Source organism: Leptodactylus fuscus, chromosome 5 (genome assembly GCF_031893055.1).
Source record: "Leptodactylus fuscus isolate aLepFus1 chromosome 5, aLepFus1.hap2, whole genome shotgun sequence".
NCBI classification, from domain to species: domain Eukaryota; kingdom Metazoa; phylum Chordata; class Amphibia; order Anura; family Leptodactylidae; genus Leptodactylus; species Leptodactylus fuscus.
Window position 1 is genome coordinate 28,756,641 of NC_134269.1, and position 11,973 is coordinate 28,768,613.

Consider the following 11,973-nt stretch of genomic DNA (forward strand, 5'->3'; position numbering starts at 1 on the left):
TTTCCGAAACAGAATCACACAAAGGCCACGATTTAAGCAAAAACAACAAAGTTTATTTTCAGGGGTATTAAAAAAAAAAAAAAAAAAAAAAGTAAGGACAGACAAGGAAATATACAAAAGAGGTCAGAAAGGTCAGGCACTTGAGGCGACGACTCCTGGACCCGTACACCGGGGTAATCTGACATAAGGACACTTGGTTCAATGGAGGACAGCGACAGCGGCTCAATATGGCACTTGTAGGAATGGCTGCATGACACCAGCTATTGGACCCCGGGACATGTCCTCCGTGTATAGGGCGGACGTCTGACATATACATACTAAGACAAGAGAGCATTGTAACCGTCTGCCGCACGGTGTGGGATGAGAATGTCAGCCAGACACCACCACAGCGCAAAAGGACAAAGTGCAAGCTATTTAACCCATGTGCTCCCAGAACATCTCCCCCTGGAACCACCAGTGACTAGAAACCCATGAATTACTAGGCGACAACCATCATGGCCGCCCCTGCATGAACATGTAAAGAGATACTCCACGTAAAACTGACCTTATGCCCAGTGCACAGTCAGAGGGGGGCGCTACATGACACTGGGATTCTCATTGGCTTTCTATAAATCCCTGTATCATGCTCCGTCCCCTTACGCCCTGCACCAGGCAGAATACAATATCAGTTCAGGGGAGTCTATGAGTACTTACTTCCTCCAGGGTTCTTATACGCAGTTCCTAGGGGCTCAGGGCTGGTTCTGACCTTGGGTCACATGATCAGAACCCGGACCCCAAATCGCTCTGCCTCCTCCCGTTCCTATAGCATGAGGCTGATAGACTTGAGCATTATATAGTGCAAGTAACTACCTATAACCACGAGCGAGGAGGCGGAGAGGGTCTGGGGGCCGCGTGCTAGGTCTGATCATACGTCCCTGGATCTGTCCCCTAAAGGGACTCACAGACATCCTTAGAGAACCCCTTTGGTCACAATTGACTCAAGGATTTTTACCTACTGAAAATACGACATTTTTTTGGTAAAACAACGAGGCTTTGGTCATCAGTGTAAGACAATGGCTCGGATAAGACAAGGACAACTTGGTTGCATACGTGTTCTCACACTAAGGCACTACATACTAAAGGTCCTGACACGTGACAAGTCTCTCCCTTGTTCCCTGCTCCAATTTATTTGGCAAAAGCTGTATAAGGGCAGACATACAGGTCAATGGGTGGAAGGGGCGTTTCCAGTACAGACATCTATAGTGCACATATACGTGGCTGACCGCAGAGACCCACATAGATCCTGAGAACACGGATACCCAATCTCTTGGTAGTTCCTCCCTGTTATAGTAAATGGACAACACGGTGCACAGACGCTTGCCCTGTAGCCTTCATATGGCCTGCGATGGCAACTGCTACAAACTGCATTGCATTTGCCCTTCTTTCTATAAGTTTGGACTGTTGGGCGTATATATGGATATATTAGCCTGCATTCCTCTAAGCCAGAGCTACCCTTAAAGGTGATGTGAGATTAAAAAACAACATAGCTTCTTTTTTTTCTCCCCAGACACAATATCAGTTTTAAAGCATGAAATAGAGTGAATGTAGTTAAGTTGTAATACTTCTATCAGCCTACTGATAAGGGTGGCGCTGTTCCTGAAACAACCCAAGCATGTTTTTCTTCCAATTCCATAATGACCCTGTGAAAGGATTTCTGGAGGGCGATAACATTTCACAAGAAAAAAAAAAAAAAATTAAGGGGGAGGGGCAGGAGAAGAAAACATGGCTGCCTTGTTGCACAAACTGCACCACACCTGTCTACTAAAATTAAACGGGGCTGAGCTGCAATTCCTCATGCAACCAGTAGACAGGCGAAGCGCTGTTTCAAGAAGAAATCAGCTGTATTTTTGTAATCCTGGACGACCCCTTTAAGATTACCATTTGCATAGATACCATAAACCCCGACCCTAAAGATTAACCATAAAACATATTAACCCTTAATCGTTCCGATCAGATAATGCTAGTAAAAATAACAGAATTCAAGAGGTTAAAATAAATTAGTGCATCCGTGCGTGCAAAGGTGTGGCAACGAGTAGAGGTCATTCACCTGGCGGACACGATGGCGTGCGCGGTCTGTAACCTATGGCACTCCGGCGGGTACAGCAGACAGCACGAAAGGCTATAAGGCGTATATCAATGTAAAGGCGTAGTCACACACGGCAGAATATAGCATTCATCTGCAGGGATACATGTGCTTGCTGCAGAAACCGCCCCAAGTGTGAATCTATAAATGTGCACTATTCACTATCATGTGCCCAGCAGCAAGTAAGTAAGTGCCCCCCATACTGAGGCAAGGTGTGAACCAGGGCAATGATAAAGTGATACTGAGATTGCATGACACCACAGCGGTGATCAGGTCACATGGCTGGACATACAGGGGCAGTATACATATATACACATATATAAATGTACATACATTACAGGCAACACATAGTAACGTGGCTGTAAGTCTGTGCCGATAGTTGTGGCATATACCTATGTAACAAGGTACAGTCCGGACCCCAAAGTGATACTTCTGGGGACAGGTAGATGGCGATAGTTAGGCACGTGGACTCTTATTGGTCAGCTAACTGCTAGGATGGCCACAGAAAATGAGTGTAGTGACCATATAAAGTGCAGCCCTCTACAGATACATATACACCGTGGACAGACAGACCTACCCATCACACCGACATATTTACACAGATATACACGCGCCGTGAAACCGCAGCACAGCCAGTGTGAATATTAAGTTAGGTTTAAAATTCAGTGTTTTCAGCTTTGTATCAGTGAGGATGGGCGGCCATTACACCCTCGCTCCTCACTAGCCTGGTGGAAATCACATCTCTGAGTCAGGCTGTACCACCTTCTTCTTTGCTCGAGGTTTACTGCTCCGGAGAGACGCCTGAAATCAGAGAGGACAAGGGGGTAAGGGCGATGGTCTGTGTGCCATGCTAAGACCCAGGATAGCAGAAGTGGAGGAGTTAGGTTGTGATGTATATAGTATAGCGGTAGAGGGAGTGAGTATGACAGTACATATAATAGAGGTGGAGTTGGGATGGGATGTATATAGTATAGCGGTAGAGGGAGTGTGTACGACAGTACATATATAATGCTGGTGGAGTTGGGATGAGATGTATATAGTATAGCGGTAGAGGTAGTGTGTACGACAGTACATATAGAATAGTGGTAGAGTTGGGATAGGATGTATATAGTATAGCGGTAGAGTGTATGACAGTGCATATAATAGTGGTAGAGGGAGTGTGTATGACAGTACATATAATAGAGGTGGAGTTGGGATAGGATGTATATAGTATAGCGGTAGAGGGAGTGTGTACGACAGTACATATAGAATAGTGGTAGAGTTGGGATAGGATGTATATAGTATAGCGGTAGAGGGAGTGTGTACGACAGTACATATATAATAGTGGTAGAGTTGGGATAGAATGTATATAGTATAGCGGTAGCGGGAGTGTGTATGACAGTACATATAGAATAGTGGTGGAGTTGGGATGTGATGTATATAGTATAGCGGTAGAGTGTATGACAGTACATATAATCGTGTTATAGGTAGTGTGTATGACAGTACATATAGTAGTAGTTACCTTGTGAAGTACATAGCATAGCCGTAAGGGTTAGAGTATAGATGCATAGCACTAAAATGGAGTAAAATGTGTATGATGCAGTATAATATATAGTAGTAGTGGTAGTAGTGTTAGGTAGTGTGTATAAATGCAGCACTTACTAGATAGTAATAGGCAGTGTATATGACATATCACATACAGTATAGTAGTATGTTAGGCAGGGTGTATAAAGGCAGTACATACAGTATAGTAGTATGTTAGGCAGGGTGTATAAATGCAGTACATACAGTGCAGTAGTACTACTAGGCAGAGTGTATAACATAGTACAGCATAGTAGTGCTCAGCAGTGTGTATAAAGTCCATTCATTATGGTGTATCTGTAGGTCCCGACCACTCCTCACCTCTCTCGTCAGCACCTTCTTCTTTGACACCCTCAGACTTTGGCTCCTCTGTAGCGGTTTTGGCGGAGGGCCACCTCTTGTCCTCGCTGAGGATTTGCTTTCATTGTCTGACCACCTTTCATCCATGGAGTCGCTGTCGACTTGGGACTGAGTAGAATAACCTGAGCAAGAAGTGTAAGGTGAATATTAGGTGTTTGCCCCCCATATGGCACAGTGTAGTGCTGGAGTGTCTGAGCAAGTCTGTGCTAACAAAATATATTACTACAGCCTTATGTCATAGAAAAAAGCTCACCAATAGGGCGGCGATGGAGGTCAGCCTCTGGATACAGGGGATCATTGTAGTGTAAGGGAGTATCATCTGGGAGCTCCCTCAGATCCTGCATACTGAAGCTTCGGAGACGGCCAACCAGAGCCCCTTGTCCCTGGAAAAAGCAAGTCGAAATTTATATATATATGTATTTATTATTCAGATTTCCTGTGTAATAGGAGTCCCAGTTATGGATGTGGGGCGGGGGAATAATTCTCTGCAGTCAGGTTCACTTAAATGAAAGCTGTGCTGCAGTAACCAGGTTTGGCCACTACACATGAATGGCGCTGTCTGCTTTGTGCTACTTCAACTGGCTGCAACTCATGATATCAGCTGATCGGTGGTGGTGCCATGTTTCACCAATATATAAATTTTGCAAAAGCCCTTTAAATGAAGACGCACTCCACTCAAAGAAGTACCTTGGTAGCCGCTTGCACGGCCGCCGTGGCCGCTATGTTTAGACCTTTCCGTCCAAGTGTGACAACCGATTCGTAGCTTCGCTCCTTTGCTTGTACAATATAGGAATCTATCTCCTGGGGAAAGAAAGAAAATCTAGGTCAAACGTGCACAAGATAGAGGAAGAAGAGGATAGGAGGTTAATACTAAGGTATTCGCCAGTCTTAAGACTCTTCCTGCAGCTGTTGTGTGAGGTAAGGAACAGGTCAGGACAGACGCTGCCTCTGGAATCCAGGAGCACCCTGGGGGCGCTGCTGCTGCTACTACTGATGACGGCCATGTCTGTCACACAGGAGAAAGAAGCCCGTACACACCGAGAATATACACCGCATGGAATGCAGAGGAACATCCAAATAACAGCTACGCTCCCCCAGACAGGTCTTTTAACCCCTTAAAGCTATTTTCCAGTCCCAAAGGAGTTTTTATGCTGATGACCTACCGACAAGACATGTGATCTGTAGGGGTCCCAACACCCATCCCCCACACAGAGCAGCTGTTCTGGCAACCTCTAGGCAAAGCAAGCTGGTGATTATGGGGAACTGCGTGGCACTCTTGTTAGGGGGGGTTCACACCTGCGCCCGGACTCTGCTTTCAGGTTTCCGTCTTCTTCCCGAGAAACTGGACAGGAGACGGAAACCCGACAGTCAGTTTTCAACTTAATTCACTTGAATGGGTTTGCAAAGTGACCGCCCGTGAGCGCCTTCTGTCTCTCTGCGTTCAAATTGTTTTTCTTTAACCGGACAAGACTTTGTGTCCGGTTAAAAAAATAAATTCGCCATGGAGAGGCAAGAGACGCTCACGGGTGGTCAGTTTGCAAACCCATTCAAGTGAATTGAGTTGAAAACTGACCGTCGGGTTTCCGTCTCCTGTCCAGTTTCTCAGGAAGAAGACGGAAACCTGAAAGCCGCCCTCACTTGTATAGAAGCAGCCTGCATGTGCTCCCTGTCCAATGACCCAGATTACAGTACCTAGAGGCGGCCAAAATACATGATCAATGTGGGATCTAGGTGTCAAACCCCACAGATCACATACTGGTGACCAATCCATTTGCACTCCCCCCATGTAACCAGCACTGCACCCAATCTCCTCCCATGTACCCGTTACTTCTCCACAGTTTCCTCCCCATGTAGCCAGCACTTCAGAGAAATCTAGGTAATGGTCACTGTGACATATAGCCCACTCCCATAATGCTGCAGTCTGGGTAATCTAGGTAAAGCCCATGTAGCAGACCGTACCAATGGCCAGTCCTCACCGCTAGACACTGCACCCTTGTACAGATCACATCATAGGTTTATGTCTTGTATGTTCCTGATATGTAGTCTGACCCCCCTGGCCCACCCAGGCTGTCTCAGGAATGATAAGGAGTACAGTACCTTTTCGCGCAGGGACAGGGCAGGATGCACACACTTCCTGTACAGTAAGCTGGCTCCTCGTGTGTACGGCGACAGCAGCCAGACCACAAAGGCCATCTTAATCTCATAGTAGAATGGGAACCTGTCCAGAAAAAGAAATCTATGAGTGAAAAGGACAAAACATTTCAGGGACAGTGGGGGAGGGGTAAATAGATTATTATATATGTGGTGGGGAGGGCTCCTCATAGCTTCCTTCTATCTGTGCTACTCATGCTAATCACTTAAGGATAGTCAAGTGATGTGTGGGGGTCTGACACATATGGCCCCCACAAATCAGCTTTTTGAAGAAGCTTCTGCTTTTGGATGGGTGCTGCAGCCTCTTCATGAAGTGTCTAGTACAGTGCCGCACCTATTGTAGGCGATGTGTTTGGTATTGCAGTTCAGCCCATTCATTTTAATGCTACTGTACAATAAGACATCATCGCACAGGGAAGAAGCCACAGTCTCATCAAACCGCTGATTGGTAAGGGTCCTTGGAGTCAGACCCCCACCAATCACATATCAATGACCTAACTTAAGGACAGATCATCAATATACAAGTCCCAAAAGACCCCTTTCAGATGGAAACTTCCTTTAAAGCCTAAGGATCTTACCAGGAGAGGAAGATGTCCGTGAACGTTTCTACTGTCATGAAGAGGGCAAAGACGATCCAGTACATCATCCAGCGTACCTGAGAAGACAAGAAGATGTGCAATGGCGGTCACAACACTATATGGCAGTCAGATACCAAGGAAGATAGATATATGGGAGGTTCTGGGACTCTGGGCCACTGACCATGACTGTCAGACATTTATTAAAGGGATCCTATCATTCAGACGTCATTTTTTCTCAGAATAGCCTTAAGAAAGGCTATTCTTCTCCTACCTTTCGTTGTCTTCTCCGCGCCGCCGTTCGCCTACAATCCCAGTTCTTGTCGGTATGTAAATTAGCTCTCTCACAGCACTGGGGGCGGGCCCCAGTGCTCAGACAGCACTGGGGGCGTCCCCAATGCTGCGAGAGAACTCTCTCCAGCGCCACCTCCTCTTCTTCAGCAGTGCCATCTTCAGTCTCTTCTTCCAGTGGTGGCTTGTAACTTCTAAGGCCTCCGGCCTTGGGCAGAGCAGACTGCGCATGCCCATAGGCCACGAGAAAATAGCCACTTGCACAGTATTGTAAACGGCCATTTTCTCGGGGCCTGTGGGCAGTCTGCTCTGCCCGAGGCCTAGAAGTAAGAAGACACGGCTGGAAGAAGAGAATGAAGAGGTCGTTCCTGACGAAGATGGAGGCAGTGCTGGAGAGAGTTCTCTCGCAGCATTGGGGACACCCCCAGTACTGTCTGAGCGCTGAGGCCCGCCCCCAGTGCTGCAAGAGAGCTAATTTACGTACCGACAAGAACCAGGATTGTAGACGAACGGCGGCCCGGAGAAGACAATGAAAGGTAGGAGAAGGATAGCCTTTCTTAAGGCTATGCTGACATGGTACTTAGAAAAAAAAATGTCACCTGAATGATAGGATCCCTTTAAGGAATCAGAGCTGGGCTTTGGAAAAAAAAAAAATAGAGTCAGAGTCGGTGATTTGTCCTACCGACTCCACAGCCCTGACTATGGACATTAGATATCTGCCACTGGCTCCATATGTGGACTACCGTCACGTCCACCAAAAACTGGAAGGGAAAAATTAGATGACTGCTTTTGGATTCAAGCCTAGACAATCCCCCGATAATGATCAGGAATAATTAAGCACTTATTAGTGTATGAGGGATTCCAGGCCAGACCAGATATTCTTGTTTTGTGTCTTTTTTTTCACAAGGGTTTACTTTTCTTCAGCTGCAGCGACAGACTGATACGTCTTCCACATAGTGAGGGTAGAAGAATCTTCTCCATAAATGTTTCTCTCAGGATCATACCAGCTATTACCGAGAAGTACCAACCTGTATTGCCGTTAATAAAGCACTTGGGGTGGAACAGAAACTTATTATTTATCTCCAGAAACCTTTGTCTGTGTCTCTACTTTCCATAGACTTGAATGTAAGCTGAAATCTCTGCTTGATTTGTGCATTAGCAAGACAGATAAATGAAAGATTGCAGAGTGAGTGTCAGTTTAGGAGGGAGAAGAAAGCAGGAAGAGTCAGGTAAGTGGAGAAAGAAGCATTTTCTCCGATAATGTACACGGTATACAGCTTCTCTGGTTAATACACTATAGTGGCGACGTTGTTGAACTGCAACCCGCTCCCATTACTTTGGATAGGAGCAGGGCTGCTTTCGGCTGTACACCCAGTATACAGCTTCTTATGGACAACAGAGCTGATCAACATTGGTCCGGGTGTTGGGCCCTGACCAGTACTCATTTCTGCTAAATCTGAGACAAATCCTTTAATTGGGAAGTGAAAGACGCTCAGCGGCCGCCAGAAGTCTATTGAAACTAATGTGTACGGGAGAGGTGAGACACAAGGATCACCAAAATGTTATACTCACATATTCTCGAACATTCTTGGTTTTCACTGCTTTATATGACGAATAGGCAGGATACAGCAAACCAAAAGTGAGCCTATGGGGAGAAGAAAGCAAAACTAGAACTTAGCACGTCCCATAAATAATAGGGGGCCACATGTAATACACAGATGACCTCATCAGTGGGGAGGCGGAGCCAACACTAAAACCGCACTGTATATAGTACAAACAGAACCAGTTTACAAGCCACCGCACACGCCCAGAACAACGCGCAGCGAAAGATCCAAAATAGTCATTATCCACGTGCCAGCATTACTCAGACTGTGTACACACCGGGCCAGGCACACAAGATGAAAAGTCAGGGCTGAAGCAGTAAAGCGAGACACTTTGTTAGTGGTGAGACGGCTCTGCGCCCATGTGACTTTACAGGCTCTGGACGCGGCTTACAGCGCAGGTAACATCACGTCAGGGTGCACGCCTTTCAGATGAATCACTCCTCGCTGGCATCATAAGACGCTGTGATAAGTCATAATACTAATAATTATTTGGGGGAAATGATAGAAAAAACAGGGGGGGAGGAGAGGAGACAAAATGATGGCGGAGGAGGCGTAACAATAAGCGCCAAGAGATCCTGGGTGGTTATCTACCGACGGCACTGTTGGTTACAAGGCAACAATCAGGACATCAAAGTTAATTAAAATTCCTTAATGTATAATTAGAAAGGTTATCCTTCATTAGGAACCAGTTACCGCCATAACGAAGCATTTACTAGACACACAATAGATGACTGTACAAGGTGCTGTAATGGAGTCCTATATATAGTCCTCAACTCAAAGACCCCCATTCTGGGCTGTAGAGGGGGTCCAGCGTGCAGATCCTCCGCCATCACTGGCTTTATTCTGCTTTAAAGGGGAATTCCACTATTTTTAAGTTAACCTCTATATACTGGATAGGGAATAACTAGGGGGTGCGTGCGAGTCCAACTGTGGGGACCTCCATGGATCATGAGATTGGCGGTCCCGTCCCTTTGTGGGAACGTAGCAACAAGTCAAGCATGCTCGCTGGAGTCAGTGACGTGCTGGACAGGACAGAGCAATGCATGTGCACCAGCTGCTCCATTCATACAGGGGTACAAGGGACCCCAGGCCTTATGATTAGTGGGTGCCCCAGTAGCTGCACCCCAACACTCTAGTAGTTGTCCCACTATGTAGAATAGGGGATAACTTACAATTACTGGAATACCATTTTAGGCAGTGCTGGTTACCTAGAACATACATTCAGCATGTCAACTCTCAGGCACTGCATCATTTTAGTAAGAGGGGGTTTTCTTGGTGGACTATCCAGGGAAGCCTGGGGCCGGACCCCCATCACTGGACAAGTACAACCGAGCTGCAGTACCAAGTATGCACATGTTCCTGAGCCTTGGCCATTTCCACACTAGGTTCACACTGGCGCTCAGTCTCAGTTTGGGGTTTCCGTCCTCCATTCCACTTTAAAGATGTGAAGAAAAAAGTTTTGCAAGCAGGACTTTTTTCTCCACATTTTGCAGGCGGAAACCTGTAGGACTCCATTATAGTCTATGGGATCCTGTGGATAACCACTTTATAAGTGGAATAGGTTTCTGTTTTTCAGTGGACCCAAAGAATGGAAACCTGAATGCTAGTTTTGCTGGTGTGGTGGACGAATGATGGGCTGCATTGTGGCTGATGACTTTGGCCATAGACCTGCTTGCAGGAAGTCTATGGAACATTAAGGGGACGGTCTCCCCCAGTGGTCTGTCTGATCACTGTTATGTGTATGGCCATAGATCTGCTTACAGGCAGTAAGAAGGACATTAAAGGGACGGTCTCCTCCTGGGGATCTGACTGATCACTGTTATATGTATGGTCACTGAACTCCTTACAGGCAGTAAGAAGGACATTAAAGGGACGGTCTCCCCCAGTGGTCTGGCTGATCACTGTGTATGGCCATAGATCTCCTTACGGCCAGTAAGAAGGACATTAAAGGGACGGTCTCCCCCAGTGGTCTGGCTGATCACTGTGTATGGCCATAGATCTCCTTACGGCCAGTAAGAAGGACATTAAAGGGACGGTCTCCTCCTGGGGGTCTGGCTGATCACTGTTATGTGTATGGCCATAGATCTCCTTACAGGCGGTAAGAAGGACATTAAAGGGACGGTCTCCTCCTGGGGTCAGGCTGATCACTGCGTATGGCCATAGATCTCCTTACAGGCAGTAAGAAGGACATTAAAGGGACGGTCTCCTCCTGGGGGTCTGGCTGATCACTGTTATGTGTATGGCCATAGATCTCCTTACAGGCAGTAAGAAGGACATTAAAGGGACGGTCTCCTCCTGGGGGTCTGGCTGATCACTGTTATGTGTATGGCCATAGATCTCCTTACAGGCAGTAAGGACGTTAAAGGGACGGTCTCCTCCTGGGGGTCTGGCTGATCACTGTATATGGCCATAGATCTCCTTACAGGCAGTAAGGACATTAAAGGGACGGTCTCCTCCTGGGGTCTGGCTGCTCAGCTGTTAACACTGAGGAATCAGTCAGAGTGAAGACACCAGGTGATCCTGTAATGTATATAGATATATATAGGCATTGGGTCCTTAGCAGGTGCGCCCAGTCCTACAGAGGGTAGTCCTACAGAGGGCAGTCCTTTCCTCCGCCTTAGGGGAGTGATCACCCAGCTTTCCCAGACTCCTGAATGACAGCTCTGCCAGCATACGTAGCTTCTGCTCCCATCTGACATCATATATGCCATTCAGATGGGCAGGAAAGCTGGGTGGTCACCCCTATAAGAGACAGAAAGGGGGGACTTACCCGTTGGCACCCAACTTTCCCACCTCAGGTTTACGGGACTAATGTCCTATGGGTAAAGTATAGGGCTGGGGGTCCATGACACGTATCTGACCGGACACTCAGCTATAAGCCCCAGGAGACAGGGACTTGTAGTTCCACAGGTAGGCCATGGAGCGGAGGGGGGCAGTGTAGGGAGTGACAGCAGCCTATGGCGGTGTACGGACACAGCAGCTCCGTGATACTCACACCACAGCCCGGGAGATAATCCAGGACACCATCCTCCTCGTTGTCACTCTCCCCGGAGCTCTCCGGCACTTCCGCTTCCGCTAGGTGTGGCCTCGGCAACTCAAACTTGGAAGAAAACAAGGCTTAGCCAATCAGGAAGCTGAGGGGGCGTGTCCGTCCCGCCCACACTGGGGTCGCCATGGACACGCATCGTGGGTTACTGATTGACAGAGTGTCGGTTATGTCTGGCAGAGCTGTCTATACACGGGACTGCACCACCGGCACATGGACAAGTAGTTCGGGGCGTTTGGACCTCCCCCACATTTTACAGTGTTT

General features: G+C 47.3%; 1 protein-coding gene across 1 annotated transcript; it reads right to left on the bottom strand.

Annotated features, from left to right (window-relative positions):
• Positions 1–31: 31 nt before the first annotated feature.
• Positions 32–11,718, bottom strand: REEP4 (receptor accessory protein 4). The gene is made up of 8 exons (XM_075272695.1): positions 11,659–11,718; positions 8,632–8,704; positions 6,772–6,848; positions 6,140–6,260; positions 4,730–4,843; positions 4,296–4,425; positions 4,004–4,164; positions 32–2,923 (listed from the first exon to the last, which is right to left on the bottom strand). The coding sequence occupies exons 1-8, from the start codon at positions 11,688–11,690 to the stop codon at positions 2,858–2,860; spliced, it is 774 nt and encodes a 257-aa protein (XP_075128796.1). The 5' UTR covers positions 11,691–11,718; the 3' UTR covers positions 32–2,857.
• Between the last annotated feature and the right edge of the window lie 255 nt (positions 11,719–11,973).

Excerpts from the sequence above, each read along its gene's own strand:
- REEP4 (XM_075272695.1), bottom strand. The coding sequence starts at position 11,690 with ATGGTGTCCTGGATTATCTCCCGGGCTGTGGT. Across the intron at positions 6,849-8,631 it reads CCAAGAATGTTCGAGAATAT|GTACGCTGGATGATGTACTG; the intron begins GTGAGTATAACA and ends TTGTCTTCTCAG. Across the intron at positions 4,844-6,139 it reads CCCTGTCCCTGCGCGAAAAG|GAGATAGATTCCTATATTGT; the intron begins GTACTGTACTCC and ends TTCTTTCCCCAG.